Source organism: Hypanus sabinus, chromosome 18 (genome assembly GCF_030144855.1).
Source record: "Hypanus sabinus isolate sHypSab1 chromosome 18, sHypSab1.hap1, whole genome shotgun sequence".
NCBI lineage: Eukaryota > Metazoa > Chordata > Chondrichthyes > Myliobatiformes > Dasyatidae > Hypanus > Hypanus sabinus.
This window is the reverse complement of record NC_082723.1, coordinates 69,019,098-69,042,505: the sequence shown is the minus strand read 5'-3', so window position 1 is coordinate 69,042,505 and position 23,408 is coordinate 69,019,098. Positions and strand designations below refer to the sequence as shown.

General features: G+C 48.6%; 1 protein-coding gene across 1 annotated transcript in view; it reads right to left on the bottom strand.

Moving 5' to 3' along the window:
- Positions 1-23,408, bottom strand: part of galnt9 (polypeptide N-acetylgalactosaminyltransferase 9) — a 251,445-nt gene that overhangs the window by 69,499 nt on the left and 158,538 nt on the right. Inside the window, 3 exon segments of the mRNA XM_059994615.1 lie at positions 5,010-5,105; positions 8,369-8,506; positions 13,606-13,791. Of these exon segments, the coding sequence (XP_059850598.1) occupies positions 5,010-5,105; positions 8,369-8,506; positions 13,606-13,791 (420 nt within the window).

Genomic DNA, 23,408 nt, shown 5'->3' with positions numbered 1-23,408 from the left:
GTTGGCATCACTGGGGTGTGGAGCGAATCAGGGTCCTTCAGGAGGCATTGCAGAGAGGACACAAGATCCACTATTACCCTGCCGTCAAACGTGAGGATTATAGAGTCACTAGCACAGAAAGAGAGCCCGCAGCCATGGAGTCATGCTGACTATCACAAACACAGAACACATAGTCCTGTGCAAAAGTCTTAGGTACACATATATATCACTAGGGTGCCTAAGGCTTTTGCACAGTACTGTAGTAATTTTATGTATCGCACTGTACTTCTGCCACAAAAACACAATTTCATGCCATATGTGAGTGATGATAAACCTGATTCTGATCTGGGTCTCTATTGTGGACTGAGAGTGGGAAGGAGGCAGGAGGAGGGGAATCATGGTTAGGGAAAAGGGAAGGGAGAGGGGAAGGGACAGAGAGACATTCTGTAATGATTAATGAACCAATTGTTTGGAATCAAATGGCCTTGCCTGGTGTCTCAGAACTGGGTGTGTCTGTACCTGTGCCAACCCCCTCCCCTGGCACTCCTTCTCTGCCACCTGTCCCACAGCGCTCCACCCTCACCAATCCCAACGTCCTTTGCTCCTGCCACTCGCTCTCCACTCCATGTTGACAAATAAAGTACTGTTCTAAAGTCTTAGGCACACTAAGTATGTATACAGTATGTGCGTGAGAATTTTGTACAGTCCTGTATGTCGCTCTGACATTCATTTTCTTGCAAATACAAAGAAACACAGTAGACTCAATGTAAAACTACAAAGACAAGCAACCAGTGTGCAAAAGACAAAATGTGAAAATACAAAATTAAAACCTAATAATAATAATAATAACATATAAACAAGTAACAATGGTTATTGAGAGCATGAGTTGCAGAGTTGGTAATCAGAGTTGGGCAATTGAAGTTATCCCCCGCTGGCAGCTGTGAGAAGACAGCATGCCCTGGATGGTGCTGGGAGGGGGGGGGGGGGTCCCTGAAATGGATATGATATGGATGCTGCTTTCTAGTAGATGTGCTCAATGGTGGGCCGGGCTTTACCCATGATGGAACTCGGAATCCAAGCCCACAGACAGCCCGTTCTCCCGGGGTGTGGGGGGCCATGGTTTGCGGTGAGTAAGTGGAAAGCATAATGAAAGATGGTTACGAAACAACGCGGTGATGGATTTATCGTATTTCTGCTCCCACAGAGGATAGTGGCATACAGATTACATTATGTGATCAATAGTCAGAGCGTTGGGCCATTGATCTTGGATCAGGAGTTCAAACCTCACCAACGCAACTGGGAAACGTAAATTAAAATCATTAAATAATCCTGGATTTAAAACCATCCATCTGGTGCATCAAAGGTGAATACTCTGTCTTTGCACTGTCTCCGCTGCAGACCGACAATCTGGTCAGCAGTGAGCTGGCCCCTCAGGTTACAGATGGGCAATAAGGGGGTGCTGTTACTGCGCCAGTGGCCCGTGTTCAATTCCCGCCTGTGTCCTCGTCCAAAGAGGTACCGGTGAGGGTCAGTATGTTGTGGGCATGCTATATTGGTACCAGAGGTGTGGCCCCAGCATATCCTCACTGGTTTGATTTGATGCAATCTACGCATTTCACTGCATGGTTTGATGTACCTGTGACAAATAAAGCTAATCTTTAAAAAGACATTTATTTATTTTTTGAGGTACAGCCCTTTGAGTAGTGCCACCCAGAAACTCTCTGATTTGACCCCAGCCTGATGGGACAATTTACAAAGACCAATTAACCTACCAACCGGTAGGTCTTTGGATTCTGGGAGCAAAGCCACGCAGTCTTGGGAAGAAAGCACAAACTCCTTACAGGCAGATGTGGGTCACTGGTACTGTAAACTGACCTGCTAACCACTATGCTACCGTCCCGCTCTCATGCTGACATCACCACTGACGTCCATACATCACGCGTGGATAATTGATTACTCTCCAAGATTTCAAACCCCCCAAAGTACCAACTATCCGCATTACAGATTACACTGTCTTAATCACATGACTGAATAACCAGAAAGACTGTCAAGAAGACTGTGAGAGTAAGCGTTCGGCATGGACTAGAAGGGCCGAGATGGCCTGTTTCTGTGCTGTAATTGTTATATGGTTAAGATTTTCGAAGACATGTCAGTCCATGGCCTCCTCTACTGCCATGACGAGACACTCTCAGGCTGGGGGAGCAACTCCTTATATATTCTATTTGGGTAGCTTCCAAACTGATGGCACAAATATTGATTTCTGCAATTTTCAGTAATTTCTCTCCCCCTCCCCCTTCTCTCTTTTTCCATTCCCCACTTTGGTTTCTCTCTCAAGCCTCCCTTCTGCTCACCTGTCTATCACCACCCCCTGGTGTCCCTCCTTCCTTCCTCTCTCCCATGGTCCACTCTCCTCTCCTATCAGATTCCTTCTTCTTCAGTCCTTCACCTCTTCCACCAATCACCTTCCAGCTTCTTACTTCATCAGCCCCTTCACCACTCACCTACTTTCCCCCTCAGCGGTCCCACCTGTCACCTTCTAGCCTGTCCTCCTCCCACCTTCTTATTCTGGGATCTTTTCCCCTTACTTTCCAGTCCTGAAGAAGGGACTCAGCCCGGAACGTCAGGTGTTTAGTTTACTCTGCTCCACAGAAGCTGCCTGACCTGCTGAGTTCCTCCAGCATTTTGTGTGTACGTTGCTCTGGACTTCAAACATCTACAGAATCTCTTGTGCTTTTATTTATTTATTGATTTAGAGATATGGCATAGAATAGGTACTCCCAGACCTCCGAGTCACGCCAGCCAGCAACCTTTGATTTAACTCTAGCCTAATTACAGACAATTTACAATGGCCAGTTCCAATGAACCTACTAACTGGTACATCTTTGGATTGTGGGAGGAAACCGGAGCACCCGGAGGAAAACCCATGCATTCCATGGGAAGGAAGCATAAACTCCTTACAAAGGACTCTGGGATTGAACTTCGAACTCCAACACCTTGAGCTGTAATTGCATCGCGCAAACCGCTGTTCGACTGTGGGGCATTTTACAAGGATGTGGCCAGGATTCTGGGGACTGACTTTGTAGGGAGAGGCTGGACAGGTTTGGACTTCATCCATTGGAGCGTAGAAGAAGGAAGAGCCTTGTTTAGAAAACTCTGTGGTTTATGTTATGATGTGTTTCTGTTTACTCCTCTTTTTGTTGTTATTTTGCATGACGTTGATCACCCTGACCCGGCTCTGCGGCCTGCAGTCAATGAACAACAACACAGCACTACATTGAACTGAACTAAACTGAGCAGTCCCGGACGGTTTCAAAGATGCTGCAGCTTGATGTTTAATATTCTGTGGTGTTATTTATTCATTTTTTTTGCTTTATTTATTTGCTGATTTATTTGGGTTTTTTTTGCATATTGCACCAAACATTTGCATTGTTTGGTGTTTTTATTTGAATGGGTTCGATGGTTTTCTTAGTTTCGTGGCTGTCTGTGGGAAGACAAATCTCAGAGTTGTATGCAGCACACATACTTTAATAATAAATATACTTTCAATCTTTGAAATGACTGACTGCTCTCTCATGCCAGAGGCTGACTTCTTTCAGTTCATCTGTGAATTCTTCCCTCTTTCCTTTTTAAAGGAATGTCAGAGTCCGTGATCGACAGCTGCACTCAAACTGCAGTTCTTCATGGTGGTGGGTTGCCAAGCCTTGGAGCTCGCCAAACAGCCCAGCGTTTTCAATATCTCCAGGAGCTGCCTGGGAGATGTGTGCCTTTGGGAAGCTGCTCTGCAAACGACCCAGATTCCTCACTGGCATCATCGTCACAGGGGATCAGGAAATGGAGAGAGCAGCATTCAGGGCTGTCGAGAAAAGCGTTGCTGCAGACTGTAACATGGAAACAGCGAGCAGTGGGCCCCCCTCCCACTGTATCAGGAGCAATAACTCAATCCCCCTTCAGTAGTGGGAGGGAGAGAGGGAGGGAGAGAGGGAGGGAGAGAGGGAGGGAGAGAGGGAGGGAGAGAGGGAGGGAGAGAGGGAGGGAGGGAGGGAGGGAGGGAGGGAGAGAGGGAGGGAGAGAGGGAGGGAGAGAGAGAGGGAGGGAGGGAGGGAGGGAGGGAGGGAGAGAGGGAGGGAGAGAGGGAGAAAAAAACCTGCTGAACGAGTTGTCTTTGTGATACTGCAAGTCTGTGTCTTTGCTGTTGCTTTGATCACGCTTGAGTGCTCGGTGGGGGGGCGCCGATGCATTTTTTGCTGGTGGGGGTGGGGGGGCCATTGTTGCTTTTCTGCTGCTTATATGTGGGAGGGGGGATCTTGGGGGGTTTTGAGGTTCCAACATTTAACTGTCGTTCATTCTTTGGGGCACTTCTCTGTTTCCATGGATGGTTGTGAAGAAAAAGCATTTCAGGATGTATATTGTATACATTTCTCTGACATTAAACATACCTTTGAATCTTCAAAGCATTACACAACCTTGGGATTCGTCTCCTTACAGGCAGCCACAAAGCAGGAAACCCAGAAGAACCCATAAAAAAACCCAACGAACAGCCAATGCGCAGAGAGAGAAAAACACCTAAATTGTGCAAGCAATAAAAGTATGTAAATAGAAATTAGAATGAAAGTGAGTCCTCAGGCATGAAACCTGAGGTAGCTAGAGCAGGCCCACAGCCCTGGCCTGTGTTCGGCACATAGCGGGGTAAACACCGCAGAGCAAACATCGCATAGCCTACAGGCGCGAAGCTCGGAGCAGGCCCACAGCCCTGGCCTCAGTTCAGCACATAGCGGGGTAAACACCGCAGAGCCCACGTTTGGAGCAGGCCAGACAAATGTGACCGAGCTTGGTCAATGTGGGCAAGATGGGCCAAACTCTGTCTCTTGAACGTTGATCAGTTAAAACTCAGAAGTGCTTTGACGCCTGGCCAGCAGTTTGTAAAGATTGACGGAGATCTAAGTCGCTCCAGGTCCGTTAAAAGCTTCACCCAGATCTGTGGTGGACAACCGATTTGACACATAGTCAGGAGCAACAGGGGGTGGTCCTACCTGCGAGGTCATTCCGTGGCACGGGTAGAGAATCGCCCTGCCCTCATCCTCTGACCCTTGGTCTAAGCAGTAGCCACTCACTTTGCTGTTCCGTACCTGTAGAATTAGAGAGATGACATTCAGAACAAGGTCATGGAGATCCGACTAAAGGTCTACAGAAGATTTCTCGGTTCGGGAATGGCCTGGTGTCTCATTCTGCATTTTGTACCAGAACCTCTTTAGTGGCCGGAGGTCATCCCTTGACCATGAGGTCACGTGTCCCATCAAAATATAGAACGTAGAACATTACGGCACAGTACAGGCCCTTCGGCCCTCAATATTGTGCTGACCTTTTACCTAAGATCAATCTAACCCTTCCTTTCCACATAGCCCTCTATTTTTCTTTCATCTATGTGCTCAAGAGTCACTTCTTATTTACTTAAGTCCATCACCCCTACTTAGGACAGAGTCCTCTGCCCTGAACCACTCTGCCATGTAGTCTCCAGGTCTATCTTGCCTCTCCCAGGCCTCCCTCCCCTCTCCCTTCCCCTTTCCCTTTCCCCAACCATGCCCCCTCCCAGGCCTCCCTTTCCCTTTCCCTTTCCCCAACCATGCCCCCTCCCCACTCTCAGTCCACAATAGAGACCCATATCAGAATCAGGATTATCATCACTCATATGTCGTGAATTTGATTTTTATTTTTGCAGGAGTTGTCAAGAACTGGGACAGGATTGGACCCAAATGCAGGACACAGGCACTGAAGTACTAGGGGTAGGACAGGATGGGGATGCCACGGCATTCAAGGGGTAATGCAGGCGGGGCTGGATCCCGGAGTTCCGGCCAGGCGGGGCTGGATCCCGGAGTTCCGGCCAGGCGGGGCTGGATCCCGGAGTTCCGGCCAGGCGGGGGAGCCCCCTGGGGCGGGCACATAACTCCTGGGCAGGGCCACCTCCCAGGCAGAAACATGAAGGCCCGGGCAAAGCGCAGAACACCTGGGCAGGTGCGGGCACAACCTGTAGGGAGCAAGGGGTGGAAAGGGACGGAGTCCTCAGGGCAGGCTGCATGGATCCCAGGCAGAAACAAGGAGGCCTGGGCAAGGGACAGACACCTGGGCAGGGGTGGGGCACAACCCATCTGAGGTGAGGGGTAGGAAGGGGACCGAGCCCCCCCGCCAGGCAACGGCAGACGGCCTGGCTTCCCCAATGGAGGAAAGGGACAGGAAGGGAGCTGGGTCCAGGGTGAGCAGCAGGACAACCGGGATACACCGGTAAATTGGGAGAAGCAAGCAGGCAGCACGGGCAAGGCGAATACAGCAGAACAGCAGGACCAGCACACACAAGAAAAGCAGGAAAACAAGATGAACCTGAACAGAACCAATACAGAGCAGGTCAGAACCCAGGCAGAACAGGATACAGAACTGACCAGCAACCAGGGCAGGATTCAGAGAAGACAGAGCAGTTTAAACCAGATTCAGATCAAGACAACCCATCCCCCAACTAGCCTCAGTCCCCAAGCCCCTTATAAACACCTGCCCCCTAATAGGCGACAGGTGTACCTCCTTAAGCCAAGATGATCCCATGGCTCCGAGTGACAGGAGGGCTGGCTACAAGGCCTGGAGTCCGGAGTCTGCGGACCGGAGCAAGACCCGAAAGGCGGATCCCGGACCGGACCCTAACAGCAGTACAGTGCAATACATAAAATTATTACAGTACTGTGCAAAAGTCTTAGGCATATATATATATGTGTGCCTAAGACTTGCACAGTACTGTAGAATGTCGAACGGTAGAGCACAGTACAGGCCCTTAGGCCCACAATGTTGTGCCAACATGTTGTGATCAATCTAACCCACCCATTACCTCCATTTCCCTATCACCCATGTGCCTGTCTGAGAGTCTCTTAATGTCCCTCAAGGATCTGCCTCTACCACGGCCCCTGGCAGCGTGTTCCACGCACTCACCACTCTCTGTGGAAAAAACCTCCCTCTGACATCCCCCCCCCTCAATACTTCCCTCCCATCTCATTTAAATGTTGCCCCCTCTCGTGTTAGCTATTTTTGCCACAATACAGATATGGGCATTGTGTAGGCAGAAGCAAATATTTTAGTTGGCCATTTCATTGGTTCAGCATAGCATAGTGGGCTGAAGGGCCTGTTCCTGTGTTGTACTGTTCTAAGTGCTCCTGAATCAGAATCAGAATCAGGTTTAATATCACCAGCATAGAGTACGCTGTGAGATGTGTTGTTTTGCAGCAGCAGTACAAAGTTCAAAGATCAAAGTACATTTATTATCAAAGTGTGTGTACGTTCTACAACCTTGAGATTCGTCTCCTTACTGGCAGTTACAAAACAAAGAAACGTCAAACACCCATTGCTCAGAGAGAAGATACAAGTCATGCCAAGAATAACGGCAAGCAAGTAACACTCAGAACGGAAGTTCGAGGAAGTGAACCCAGAGCCACAAAGCCAGTCATAACCGCAGCCGGTCCAGTAGCCCATTGGTCACAAGCCTCAGTTCAACACAGAGATGAGTAACCTCGAGGAACAATGAGCCGAACTGGCCCATCCCTCACCTCCAGCCCCAAACCCCTGACCTTTTCAATCTGGCCTGGTGCTTGAATTGGCCAAACGGCGGCTCACTCCTTGCTCTCCGGCTCAGGCCCTGCCACTTTGCTATGGTCTCGAGCCTGGAACCTGCCACCTCAGTTCGACATATACCCAACCTCTTCGATGTGGCCCAGTGTTTAAAGTGGTCAATCACTGGCTCGTTTCCCACTCTTGGGCTCAGGTTCCAGCACCTCAATCTGGCCCACACCACAACCGTCCCGCATCTTCAAAGCTTCAGTTCACACCCCAAAATGCCAGGTTGGACAACCGGTTCGAATGCACATCGACTAAAGGGAAGTTACAGGGTATTGACTGTGGTGATCGTTGTCCAGAAAAGGTGCCAGTAATAAAATACTTGTGTTTGCTGCCAGAAAGTCGTCACTATGCTTCACCAGAGCATCTTAAACCAGAAACACATTGTAAAGCTTTAAATCATCATGAAAAATATATATAAAACTTAAGTTAAATTAGTGCAAAATGACAGCAAAAAAATAGTGAGGTAGTGTTTTTGTGTGTCTTCAGGCTCCTGTACCTTCTCCGTGATGGTAGCAATGAGAAATGGCTATGTCCTGGGTGATGGGGGTCCTTAGTGATGGATGCCACCTTTTAGAGGCATCCAGCTGTGTATGGGCTTTCCCAGCTGTTAGAGTGGGCAAATTTCTCCGATTAGCTGCTCCATTTATTCTCATCGGTACCCTCCCCTACAACAACCACCATCCTCCCTCCCTGGAAGCGGCTCCTGGCTCGGACCGCCGGGGGCCGCGAGGGACCAGCTCACCTCTCCGTAGGTGACCGTGTCATTGTAGACCCTCATCTCCGGGTAGACGTTGTCCCTGTACCACTTGAAACTCCGACAGTTCAGCCTCTTCCGCAGGGCCACTCTCTCTGACACGTCGCCGAAGTCAACCCCTGGGTTCTGGGAGGGTAAACGGGAAGGGTTAGTGGAGTCCTCAGCGCACAGTGGAGGCCATTCGATTTATCGCTTCTCTAACTGCCCGATTGAGTCACCCACCTCATTTGCAGATTCAACACGGTAACAGATGCTTCCGGCCCCATGAGCCTGATTACACCACACAGTACAGGCCCTTCAGCCCTCCATGTTGTGCCCACCCATATAATCCTTAAGAAAAGTACTAAACCCACACTACCCCATGACTCTCCATTTTTCTTTCATCCATGTGCCTGTCCAAGAGGCTCTTAAATACCCCTAATGTTTTAGCCTCCACCACCATCTCTGGCAAGTCATTCCAGGCACTCACAACCCTCTGTGTAAAAAACTTACCCCTGATGTCTCCCCTAAACTTCCCTCCCTTAATTTTGTACCTATGCCCTCTGGTGTTTGCTATTGGTGCCCTGGGAAACGGGTACTGACTATCCACCCTATCTATGCCTCTAGTAATCTTGTAGACCTCTATCAAGTCCCCTCTCATTCTTCTACGCTCCAAAGAGAAAAGTCCCAGCTCTGCTAACCTTGCTTCATATGACTTGTTCTCCAAACCAGGCAACATCCTGGTAAATCTCCTCTGCACCCTCTCCATAGCTTCCACATCCTTCCTATAATGAGGTGACCAGAATTGAACACAATACTCTTAAGTGCGGTCTCACCAGAGATTTGTAGAGTTGCAACATGACCTCTCTACTCTTGAACTCAATCCCCCCGTTAATGAAGCCTAGCAACCCATAGGCCTTCTTAACTACCATATCAACCTGTGCAGTGACTAGCACACTCGTAAGTAACTGACCATTAATCCTGTACTCAGTCTTCTGGTTTGTCCTTCCAAAATGCATCACCTCTCACTTGTCCGGATTGAACTCCATCTGCCATTTTTCTGCCCAACTCTGCAGCCTGTCTATATCCTCTTGTAACCTTTGACCACCTACAGCTCCATCCACAACTCCTCCAATCTCCGTGTCATCCGCAAACTTACTCACCCATCATCCCACCTCTACAACCAGGTCATTTATAAAAATCACGAATAGCAGGGGTCCCAGGACAGATCCCTGTGGCACGCCACTAGTCACTGACCTCCAGGCAGAATACTTTCCTTCCACAACTACCCTCTGCTTTCTTCCTTCAAGCCAAATGTTTTATCCAAACAGCCAAGGTTCCACTTAACCCATGCCTCATGACTTTCTGGATGAGTCTTTCCATGTGACCAATTAACCCAGTAACCCGTACATCTTTGGAACGTGGGAGTGTGGGGGGAAACTGGGCACCCGGAGGAAACCCCTGTGGTCATGGGGGAAACGTACAAACTCCTCAGAGGCAGGAATTGAGCCTTGGTCGCTGGGTCTGTGAACCATTGCTTTAGCTGCTCAGTGGCCATGCTACCGTGCTCAGGAGAAAGAGAGGGGTAGATTTCGGGGAGTATCGAGTTCATGTCCAATTTGATTGCCATCCTAAGCACGAGAGATTCTGCAGATGCTGGAAATCCCGAGCAACACACACAAAATGCGGGAGGAACTCAGCAAGTCAGGCAGTATCTATGGAAAAGACTAAACTGTCAATGTTTTGGGCCGAGACTTTACTTCAGGACTGAGAAAGACGGGGGAGGGTGCCAGAATAAAAAGGTGGGGGGGGAGGGAAAGAGGCGAGCTGGAAGGTGATAGGCAAAGCCTAGTGGGGGGTGAAAGGTCAAGGACTGGAGAGGAAGGAATTGTCATCTGACTGCATATGTATACAGCCAAACGAAACAACGTTCCTCTAGACCACGGTGCTCAAACACATACTACATACGGCACATAAACCGAAATATCATTATAGATAGCAAAATTCTGGAGGAACTCAGCAAGCCAGGCAGCATTGATGGAAAAGAGAAATCAGTCGATGTTTTGAGCCGAGGCCCTTCTTCGAGACACAGAAGTTGTACTTCTGGGCAACTCTCACAGCAGGACTGTCAGAACCCCAGGAGTCTCCTGCAATCTCCAAACCCTCTGCAACAGGACCCTCAACTCAGTGAGTAACAGACCATAATAAGTTAACACCTCCACCATGATTATTCTAAACACTGACGCTTCACGAGGTTGCGTCCTCAACCCCCTAGTCTACACTTGCAACCTCAACGACTGTGCGGCCACACTCCGCTCTTAACTCTTTCTACAGGTTTGCAAATGATACCTCTGATCTCAAATAATGGTGAGTCAGAGTACAGGAGGGAGATCGAGAGCTTGGTGACACATTGCCATGACAACAACCTTTCCCTCAGCGACAGCCAAACGAAAGACTTTGTTAACTTTGGGCAGCTGTACATTAAAATACATAGCAATTGAAAAAGATATAAATTGCAATAAGAAATAAAAAGAAAAAGAAAATTAAATTAAATAATGAAAAAAGAGAGGGCAAAGTGGTGAGGTAGTGTTCATGGGTTCAATGTCTATTCAGAAATCAGACGGCAGAGGGGAAGAAGCTGTTCCTGAATCGCTGAGTGTGTGTCTTCAGACTTCTGTACCTCCTCCCTGATGGCAGAGGGGAAGAAGCTGTTCCTGAATCGCTGAGTGTGTGTCTTCAGGCTCCTGTACCTCCTCCCTGATGGTAGAGGGGAAGAAGCTGTTCCTGAATCACTGAGTGTGTGTCTTCAGGCTCCTGTACCTCCTCCCTGATGGCAGAGGGGAAGAAGCTGTTCCTGAATCATTGAGTGTATGCATTCAGGCTCCTGTACCTCCTCCCTGATGGCAGAGGGGAAGAAGCTGTTCCTGAATCGCTGAGTGTGTGTCTTCAGGCCCCTGTACCTCCTCCCTGATGGTAGCGATGAGAAGAGGGCTTGACGTGGGTGATGGGGGTCCTTAGTGAAGGACACTGACTTTTTGAGGCATTGCCTTTTGACTGCTTTCTCGATGTTGGGGAGGCTACTGCCCATGGTGGAGCTGGCTGAGTTTACAACTTTCTGCAGCTTTTCCTGATGCTGTGCAGTGGCCACCCCACCCCCATACCGGACAGTGATGCAGACGGTCAGAACACTCTCCACGGTACATCTGCAGAAATTGCAAAGTGTCTTTGGCGACAGACCAAATCTCGTCAGACTCCTAATGAAATATAGCCACTGTTGTGCTTCTTTGTAACTGTATCAATATGTTGGATCCAGGATAGATCCTCAGAGATGTTGGAAGTTGAAACGGCTCACTCCTTTTACTGATGACCCCTCGATGAGTGTTCCCCTTCCTGAAGTCCACAATCAATCCCTTGTTCTCACTGATGCTGAGTGCAAGGTTGTTGTCAACAGCTGATCTACCTCACTCCTGTACGCTTCCTCATCAGCATCTGGAGTTCTGCCAACAATAGTTGTGTCGTCAGCAAATTTCTAGATGGTGTCTGAGCTGTGCCTGGCCACGCAGTCGTGGGTGTGGAGAGAGTAGGGCGGTGGGATAAGCACACACCCCTGAGCAGCACCAGTGTTGACTGTCAGTGAGGTGGAGATGTTATCACCAATCTGCACAGGCTGTAGTCTGCTGGTGAGGGAATCGAGGATCCATTTGCAGATGGAGGAGGTACAGAGGCTCAGGGTTTGGAGGTTGATGATTAGTACTGAGGGAATGATAAACGCTGAGCCATACTCAATAAACAGCAGTCAGATGTAGGTATTGCTATTGTCCATGGACCAGCGGAGAGCCAGTGAGATTGCATCCTGCGTAAACCTGTTATGGCGACAGGAAAATTGTGGTGGGTCCAGGTCCTTCCTCAGGCAGAAGTTGATGCTGGCCATGACCAACCTGTCAAAGCACTTCATCACAGAGTGCCACTGGGCGACGGTCATTGGGGCAGCTCACCCTGCTCCTCTGGGGCACTGGAATGATTGTTGCAAAGTCGACTGTTTATTCATTTCTGTAGATGCTGCCTGACCTGCTGAGTTCCTCCGGCAATTTGTGTTTGTAGCTGTGGGTTTCCAGCATTTAATCATTTATTTATTTAGAGATACAGTGCAGGACAGGCCCTTCCAGCCCACCGACGTGTGCCACCCACCACCTACCTATTTAATTCCTGGTCTAATCACAGGACAATTTACAATGGCCAATTAATCTACTAATCGGTACGTCTTTGGACTGTGGGAGGAAACCGGAGCACCTGGTGGAAACCCACGCGGTCACAGGGAGAACGTACAAACTCGTTACGGACAGCAGGGGGAATTGAACCCGGGTCACTTCCTCTGTAAAGCAGTATGCTTAACCACTACACAAAGGTGCCATCGCAAACAGAACACAGGCGACAGAAGAGTCCAGCGCAGGAAAAGGCCCTTCACCCACAATGTTCTGCCCAACCAGCTGAGAAGTTAACGAAAAGCCCCCAAAAATTAATCCCTCCGACCTACACCATGTCCATATCCCTCCATCGTCCTCACATCCAGGTGCCTGTCCAAACGTCTCTTAACAGTCTCTAATGTATTTGTCTCTACCACCACACCGGACAGCTCATTCCAGGCATCCTCCACTCTCTGAGTAAAAAACTTACCCCTCACATCCCCCTTGAACTGACCCCCTCTCACCGTCAATGTATGAGCTCTGGTATTAGACATTTCAACCCTGGGAAAAGATACCCCCTGTCCACTCTATCTCTGCCTCTCATAAACCTCGATCAGCTCTCCCCTCAGTCTCCGATGCTCCAGAGAAAAGAACTCAAGTTTGTCATGTCATATAACATGCCCTCTACTCTGGGAAAAGTCCTGGTAAACCTCCTCTGCACTCTCACTAAAACCTCAAAATTCATCAGGCATATACAATAAATCTATAGAATAATAACCATAACAGAAGCAATGAAAAACCGCCCAGCGAGGGCATTCAACCAGAGTGTCGAAGATACCAAACTGTGCAAATACAAAAACAAGAAATAATAATAATAAATAAACAATAAATAACATCTTTTGTGTTTCTAAAGTCCTTGTAACTTTGCAGACTTCGACTGCACTCAGCAGCTGGCTCCAAACCCCTCTCTTCACCAGACGTTCGGTGTCAGCTGTCTCCAGCAGGAGCCCATTCCCCACCCCATACTGAGCTCCCCTCTCCCGGCCGGCAGGTCACACTCACGCTCATTGGAATGTTCCAGGCCATGTAGACGTGAGACTTGAACTCGTCCATCCAGACCTCGGCGGCCCGCAAGGCATTGCGCTTGGCGTAGTAATCAATGTCATTGTTGTAGGGCTTCTTGGTGCGCTCGATGTGGGCGACCCGGGAACAGGGCAGAACCTCCATGCTGCCTCCGCACTGCCAGACCTGTGGGTTCAAAACCATGCTGCCGATCAGTTACGCGACCCAGGCAATATCTGGCAGAAGTGACTAGTTTAATCAGCTTATTTATTTATCTATCTATCTACTAACCTATCTGTCTATCCATTCCTATTATCTTTCAACTGACCAATGAGCTCCAAGACCTAGGCCTTACTGAACCCTGGATTTTCTCACTTGTCGACCCCGGTTAGTTTGGATTGGCAACAGCACCTCCATCGGCACAGGGGCACCCCAAGGCTGTGTGCTTAGCCCCCTTCTCCACTCGCTTTACACGTACGACTGTGTGGATAAGCACAGCTCCAAAACCACATACAAGTTTGCTGATGACACCACTGTCCTTGGCCAAATCGAAGGTGGTGATAAATCAGCAGAGAGGAGGGAGGTTGAAAATCTGGCCGAGCAGTTCCTCAGCAAGAACCTCATACTCAATGTCAGCAAGACCAAGGAACTTCAGGAGAAGGAAACCAGAGGTCTATGAGCCTCTGATCGGAGAGTCAGAGCTGAGGGTCAGTAACTTTAAATTCCTCTTTGTTATTATTTCAGAGGACCTGTCCGTAATAAACTGCAATTATGAAGGAAGTACAATAGCGCCTCCTGAGGAGTTTGCAAAGACGTCTAAAACTCTGACAAACGTCTATAGATGTGCGGTGGAGAGTGGATTGACTGGCTGCATCACGGCCTGGTATGGAAACACCAATGCCTTTGAATGGAAAATCCTACAAAAGTACCAGATAGGGCCCAGTCTATCACGGGTAAAGCCCTCCCCACCACTGAGCACATCCACACAGAGCGCTGTCGACAGAAAGCAGCACCCCCACCACCCTGGACATGCTCTCCTCTCTCTGCTGCCATCGGAAAGGAGGTACAGGAGCCTCAGGACTCACACCACCAGGTTCGGGAACAGATATTGTCCCTCAGCATCAGGCTCTTGAATCAAATGGGGTAACTTCACTCACCCTCACTCACCCCATCACTGAAAAGTTCCCACAGCCGATGGACTCCTCAATGCATGCTCTTGATTGCATACTTATTTATTATTACTATTTATTGATTTTTATATTTGCACAGTTTGTTGTCCTTTGCACTCTAGTGGAATACCCAGGCTAGTCATTGATTCTATTATAGTTATTATTCTATCATGGACTGATGGACACATTGAGCCAGGGAGCTGGGGGACAGAGACAGGTTGGCGATAGTTTGCTCCAATCCCTTCCATTCCTTCCTCCAACATTCTCTTTATTACAACGGGAAGAAGGTCATTCAGCCCACCTATCCATCCTAGCCCCAATAAAAACAATCCCTCTCCTTAAGTGCTTCTGTGTTATTTTCCCCGTCGTTCCATGTGAGAGAGATTCAAGATTAGCTTTGCTTGTCCCGTGCACATTGGAATTCATTGTTTACATCATTGACCAACACAGTCTGAGCACATGCTGGTGGCAGCCCACAATTGTTGCTACACTTCCGGTGTCAACAAAGCACACCCACAACTTACTAACCCTAACCCATAAGGCTCTGGAACAAAGACAAGAAAGCTTTTGCCTCCTGTGGGCTTTGGTGAATCTTATGGATTCCGGACTGCTGATTCTGAGAAGCGCCGTGAGATTTCCCTATCATGCTCCATTTTTAAAAAATTGCCAATATTTGTTATTTCAATTCAAAATTCACGTCAGAGTAACTGATGCCAAGATTAAGGAAGGCACTTTAGTTGGTTGACAAATCGAACAGATCATCAAAGGCAAGAAATTCAAAGAACTTCCAGTGGGACCGGAGAAAATCACATGGAAGGCATTTAAGGATTTTGTTGAAAATTTTCTTGCCAATTACAGAGCACCAAGTTATGTGCAGCTGGTTGACAACATGCTTCAAGCATACAAAATAATGAAGTGCAACATGTCACTAAAGATTCATTTTCTGCATTCTCGTTTCAACTTCTTCCTTGCAAATCTTGGCACTGTCAGTGACGAGCACGGTGAAAGGTTTCATCAGGATATTGTGGTCATGGAGAAACGGTATCAGGGCAACTGGAATCCATCAACACTGGCTGATTATTGTTGGACACTTAAGCAAGAAGCTTCAGACACTGAGTACAAACGAAAATCATCAAGACATTTTTAGCACCGTTAGGCGATTAAACACATTATATTCAATAAATGCTAATTTCTTGTTTCTTCAAATTCCTAGCTGATACAATTAGTCTGAAGTTATATTTGTGTTCAGCTGCAAGCGGTCTATTGTAAACAAAAATAATTCTGCGGAAGCAACACTTTTGAAGAAAGCAGTTGCGGGAACGGTGTGCCTGGGCCACGGAAGCATATTGCATTCTGTCTGCTATCAGGTTGACCTTTGAAAATCACACTCCAAACGTGTTAATGAATCCAGCGCCTGAATGGAATCTGACAGAAACCAATAATCTCAGCCAGCCGCTTGGGGATTTCACATCTGTCGGAACCCAGCCGTGCTCCGATCAGTGCCTGTCCTTGGGAAATATCTGTGATGGTGATGAGGAGGAGGCTGTCCTCGGTCAGGGTCAACCACAGCTGTCTGCGTGATACCCTCGCCCAGGGCAGTACAACGTGGAGAGCAAGATGTGGTCCATGCAGCGGATAAATGCAACGGAACAGCAGAGACTGATGCAGCTTGGCACAGCAGAGTTGCCAGTCAGTGCAGGGCCGCTCTGGGGACTCCTGCTTTGGATTTTCCCACAGGGTTTACTCCCGAAGCCTTCCAACCCCAGGCTGCAAGGCAGCGGAGATCAGAGACCTTCTTCTCCGTAGATGAGCTGCCGGCCACATCTGATGAGCCCCGTCTGCACAAAGCGACTGGTTTCATGGCACCAGTAACCCGCCTTTGCCCCTCTTCCTGTTGGTAGAAACAGTTCTGCCAGGGAAGGCCAGGAGCTGGACTTGGTAGTCAGAAGTATTTGAGATGCACGCCATTGAGAACATTTAATAGGTATTGGGAGCTTATCCCGATTACCATGACAACCTTTGTTGATGAACGCATTCTCCATAAAAGGAAGCCACACCGTCTACCCCCTGCCACAACTCACACATTAATCCTCGTCCCTGATCCAGGTTGGTGCTGACCTTCTGGCCATAAGAACACTTGAAATGGAAGGAATAAGATATTCAGCCCTGTATATTCTCTGCGAGTCATCCCATTTCCCTTGGCAGGGACTCCTCACTCCCATTCGAACAACTTCCACAGGAGCACCATCGAGAGGGTCCTGTCTGGCTGCATCATTGTATGATACGGAAGCTGCGAGACATCAGACTGCCGGACCCTACAGAGGACGGTAAAAACCACTGAGGGGATCACTGGGGTCTCCCTCCCCACTATTGTTGACATTTACCGGGAGTGTTGTACACAAAGGGTCTGAAGCGTTGCTGAGAATTCTCACCACCCATCCCACAATCTCTCGACCCACTGTCGTCAGGAAGGAGGTACGGGAGCATCAGGACTAGACTGCCAGACTGGGTAACAGCTTCTTCCCTCAGGCTGTGACATAAATGAATACTCTTGCCACCACTGAGGTCTCGTCATTACGTCAGCGAGCTGAATAATGTTTACTTGTGCTGCACCCCACGTGCATTTTGAATTATATTTTTAATGTATTTGTGGTAATATTTTGTTTTAGGTGCTGTGTGTGTGATATATGTTTTGTGGGTGCACCATGGTCTGGAGGAATGTTGTTTCGTTTGGTTGTATATACGTACAGTCAGATGGTAATAAATTTCACCTTGAATCTGAATTCGATGATACCCCAAATCCAATCCTCTCTCTGTTGAGCTGGGGAGCGAGGTGGTGCAACGCTGTACAGTGCCGGCGATCGGGGGTTCAACTCCTGTCACTGTCTGTAAGGAGTTTGTGTGCTCTCCCTGTAGTTGCGTGGGAGTTTCCTCACACTTTCCATGACACGGTGGCCTCGTCCTTCTCCCTGACCACTGCCTCCCTCCACCACCACCATCTCCGGTAAACAGTGGCTACACATTACAGACTTACCAACCCTGGGGACAAGAGCAGCACCACCACCCAGTCCTTGCCTGAGAAACGGAAGAGGACAGGCCCTTCGGCCCACAATGTTTTGCCAGCTCTTTAACTTACTTTATGATTCATCTAACCCATCCCTCCATTTTACTATCTTCCATCTGCCTAGTTAAGAGTTTTTTAAATGTCCCTGATGTATCTGCCTCTACTACCACTCCTGACAAGGCATTCCATGCACCCACAACTCCTGCTGACATCCCCCTTCACTTTTCACCTTAAAATTGTGCCCTCTCCTCTTAGCCATTTCTGCCCTGGGAAAGAGCCTCTGGCTGTCAGAGTCAGAGTCGGGTTTAAAACCACCGGCGTACGTGGTGATAATAACACTATCGAGGACAGAGGAGGAAGAGGAATAACAGACGTTAAATATCGACACATCAGTCTGATAAAACTTCTCAGGACACACTTTCATCAGTGACAGCAGAATTCAGCACTCCATGTGAGCACACACAATTCTGATAAGAAGTACACATGACTAAACTTCCATGTGAGCACAGCCCAGACAAGTGAAGAAATCCTCACTATTGAAGAAAAGGTTACCCGGGGAAGAACGTGACCCTCCGTGGAAGACATCCCCGCGATCTGAGCAGACCAGGTGTCAACAAGGACACATCGATCGCCTGGCTCGGAGCTGGAGACCTCTTCCCAGAAACAGAAGGGTTCCTTGTGGCAATACAGGACCAAGTGGTTAACATAAAAATGATCAAAAATACATAATAAAAGACAAGTTCAAGATGAATAATGTAGAAAATGCTCAGAGGAACCAAAAACAATCCAACAGGTTACAGGATCCTGTAGCAGTTTAACTCAACCTGATTACTTACGCAGGCACGATCAAGTGACAAGCATCATTCACCAAAATCTTGCTTCAAAAATAAAGTCTTAGAAGTCACCATACCCTTCTATAAATACAAGCTTGATCCACTTTTAGAGCCACAAATATTGCAGCTGATTTGTTATTACAGATTGGACAATCTATAATAACTGTCCAGATATAATAATACAGGATTAACAAGGACAAACAACTTGCTTGATAGATGTCGCCATCCAGACACACATAACACACAGAAATCAGTAAGCGGAGACTCCAGAAATATGATGAATTAAAAGAGGAAATTGAAAGAATATGGAACATGAACAAGGAACATTGTCCCAGTAGTAATACCTACAACTGGTATCATCCCAAAGTCACTACACAATAGTATTAAACAATGGCTACACTGCAATATTTATGTAAATCTACAGAAAGCCACAATACTAAACACCACTAGAATAGTCCAAAAGTCCCTAGTGATTGAGAAATGGGCTATGCCGTGCCTCAGGTTTTACCAGCTTCAGTATGAGCAGAGAAAATGAAGAAATATAATAACTGTAAATTACAGTAAGTATATGTTAAATAAAATTTGTAGTGCAAAATATAGAAAAAAAGTAGTGTAGTGAGGTGGTGTTCATGGGTTCAATGTCCATTCAGAATTCGGATGACAGAGGGGAAGAAGCTGTTCCTGAATCACTGAGTGTGTGTCTTCGGGCTCCTGTACCTCCTCCCTGATGGCAGAGGGGAAGAAGCTGTTCCTGAATCACTGAGTGTGTGTCTTCAGGCTCCTGTACCTCCTCCCTGATGGCAGAGGGGAAGAAGCTGTTCCTGAATCACTGAGTGTGTGTCTTCAGGCTTCTGTACCTCCTCCCTGATGGCAGAGGGGAAGAAGCTGTTCCTGAATCGCTGAGTGTGTGTCTTCAGGCTCCTGTACCTCCTCCCTGATGGCAGAGGGGAAGAAGCTGTTCCTGAATCGCTGAGTGTGTGTCTTCAGGCTCCTGTACCTCCTCCCTGATGGCATGTCCCAGACTGTGTGGATCCTTAGATATGGATACTGCATTCTTCAGACCCTGCCTCTCTTTTGTACCACACCTTTCTAAAGCCTAGAAGAGATTTCAATGATGATGAAGGAACAGAATTATGCCATTTGGCCCATCAAGTTTGCTCTGTCATTTCACCATGGCTGATCCATTCCCCTCTCAGCCCTGCTCTCCTGCCTTCTCTCCCTGCCCCTTTATGCCCTGGCTAATGAACAATCAACCTCTGCCTTAAACATACCCGATGACTTGGGCTCCACAGAGGAATGTGAGGCTTGGAAACCAAAGAGAATTTCAAACTCTGGCACGGGTATTGGCTTGTTATTGTCACATGTGACAATGTGATATGGTGAAAAGCCTGCCTTGCACACTGCCTTGCCCATACGGATCAGATCATTACACCGTGCACTGAGGTAGAACAAGGTAAAACAATAACAGAATGCAGAATAAAGTGTAGCAGCTACAGAGAAAGTGCAGTGCAGGTACAAGATCAGATCGAGGTAGATTGTGAGGTCAAGAGTCCATCTTATCACACAAGAGGTCGTTCCAGAGTTAGATCACAGCGGTACAGAAGCTGGTGGGACGTGCTTTCAGGCTTTTGTATCTTCTGCCCGCTGGGAGGATGTCCAGGGTGGCTGGGGCATTGATGATGCTGGCTGCTTTAGCGAGACAGAGTCAATGGAGATGGTTTAGCGAGACAGAGTCAATGGAGATGGTTTTCAGCAATGTGCCGCACTGTATCCACAACTCTCCACCATCACATACAGAGCAGTTACCATACCAAGCCATGAGGCACCCACACAAGACATTTGCTAAGGAGGCAGAATGCTGTATTCAAATTCATACACAGTATATATTAAAGGGTTCCTTCTGGTTGTTATAGCCAGGGTTGGTAATGGGGACAATCTCCCACTATCTATTAAATGCTGCCAATAGCGTGTGTCTCAAATAGCCTCTGACAACCAAGTCCAGCTCCTGGTCTCCGTGTGTGGCTCAGCTACTAAACCTGGTGGATCTGTTCCTACTGACAGGAGAAGGGGCAAAGGCAGGTTACTGGTGCCTTAAACCCAGTTGCTCTGGGCAGATGGGGCTCGTCAGCCATTGTTGAAGGAAAACTCTAATCACAAACTTCCACTACCTTGCAGCTAGGGGAAAGGCTTTGGAAGTAAACAATGAGGGGAAGATCAGAGCTGGAGTCCCTGAGGCAGCCCACGTTGAGTTCAACGCTGACTGGCAACTCCTGCGACGCTGCTGCTGCCAAACCGCAATGGCCTCTGCCGTTCCACTGGGTTCATCAGACGCATGAAATTCAAAGTGACACTACTGAAAACCAGGGTAGATAACAGACTATGGACAAATCAACAGTTGCGCATTAACTCTCCACTGCCTCTCCCAATTCCAGGCTTGCTGGGTGGGCAACAGCTCGTTCCCCACCTCATACTGCCCAGGCTGAACATTTTGCGGCTAGACCCTTGATCTAAATAGTCAGATGGATCGGCCAGCTGTTCTGATCCCTCCATAGGAGCTGCCTGGCCTGCTGAGCACTTTGTGTGCGTTGCTCTGGATTTCCGGCATCTGCAGAATCGCATCTGTTTCTGAAAACCTACCAACCCGTGTCTAACTGATCCCCTTCGAATCCATTGCCTGCAGTCTCCGAGCTGTCGAATTCTGATGTCTGACAAGGGGAGGGTAGAGTGCAGGGGCAGCATCGAGTTAGTCTGCCTAAGCCGAGGGCTTTGCTCTCTTCACCGGCTCTACCTGCAGGACAGGACGCTCGCTGTGCCGGCAGTCGGGGGGGGGGGGGGGGCTCGAACTGACAGCTCAGTGCTGCTGAAGTCACAAAATCATCAGGCTTCCCTCTTCAACGCTAATGCATTCTGACAGAATCCACTTTACAAAATCCTCCGTGGATTTCTACGGCTTCTTATACAACAGTTCCCACATCCAGAACACAGGGATTTTGCTGGGATTGCCGCCTATCAAAGTAGTCAGTCTCGTTGGACGTACAGGAACGTTCAAAAGGACTCTGAGAACCGTGTGGCCCGATAATCCACGAATTAGTCGGAATTGAAAACCTCAAGTAGTTGAACACCAGGTGCTGTTGCAAGGGCAAGGGGTTCGGGAGGGTCAACATCTCTGTGGATCTAACCTGGGCCCAGCATATCGAGGCAGTTACAACGACAGTGGCTAGGTTTCTCTAGGAGTTTGAGGAGATGCTATGACACCAACGATTCTCACAAATTTCCATAGATGTACCCTGGAGAATATTCTAACTGGGTGTGCCACAGGCTGGAGTGCAGGAGTGAGAAACAGAATTGGAAAAAGATGCAGAAAATTGTAAATTCAGTCGGCTCCATCGCAGGCACGAGCCTTCCCAGCATCAGGAAAACCTTCAAAACGTGATACTTCAAAAAGCTAACATCCATCATTAAGGACCCCATCACCCAGGACATGCCCTCTTCTCATTGCTACCATCAGGGAGGAGGTACAGGAGCCTGAAGACACACACTCAGTGATTCAGGAACAGCTTCTTCCCCTCTGCCATCAGGGAGGAGGTACAGGAGCCTGAAGACACACACTCAGCGATTCAGGAACAGCTTCTTCCCCACCGCCATCAGGGAGGAGGTACAGGAGCCTGAAGACACACACTCAGCGATTCAGGAACAGCTTCTTCCTCTCTGCCATCAGGGAGGAGGTACAGGAGCCTGAAGACACACACTCAGTGATTCAGGAACAGCTTCTTCCCCTCTGCCATCAGGGAGGAGGTACAGGAGCCTGAAGACACACACTCAGTGATTCAGGAACAGCTTCTTCCCCTCTGCCATCAGGGAGGAGGTACAGGAGCCTGAAGACACACACTCAATGATTCAGGAACAGCTTCTTCCCCTCTGCCATCAGGGAGGAGGTACAGGAGCCTGAAGACACACACTCAGTGATTCAGGAACAGCTTCTTCCCCTCTGCCATCAGGGAGGAGGTACAGGAGCCTGAAGACACACACTCAGCAATTCAGGAACAGCTTCTTCCCCACCGCCATCAGGGAGGAGGTACAGGAGCCTGAAGACACACACTCAGCGATTCAGGAACAGCTTCTTCCTCTCTGCCATCAGGGAGGAGGTACAGGAGCCTGAAGACACACACTCAGTGATTCAGGAACAGCTTCTTCCCCTCTGCCATCAGGGAGGAGGTACAGGAGCCTGAAGACACACACTCAGTGATTCAGGAACAGCTTCTTCCCCTCTGCCATCAGGGAGGAGGTACAGGAGCCTGAAGACACACACTCAATGATTCAGGAACAGCTTCTTCCCCTCTGCCATCAGGGAGGAGGTACAGGAGCCTGAAGACACACACTCAGTGATTCAGGAACAGCTTCTTCCCCTCTGCCATCAGGGAGGAGGTACAGGAGCCTGAAGACACACACTCAGTGATTCAGGAACAGCTTCTTCCCCTCTGCCATCAGGGAGGAGGTACAGGAGCCTGAAGACACACACTCAGCGATTCAGGAACAGCTTCTTCCCCTCTGCCATCAGGGAGGAGGTACAGGAGTCTGAAGACACACACTCAATGATTCAGGAACAGCTTCTTCCCCTCTGCCATCAGGGAGGAGGTACAGGAGCCTGAAGACACACACTCAGTGATTCAGGAACAGCTTCTTCCCCTCTGCCATCAGGGAGGAGGTACAGGAGCCTGAAGCCACACACTCAACGAT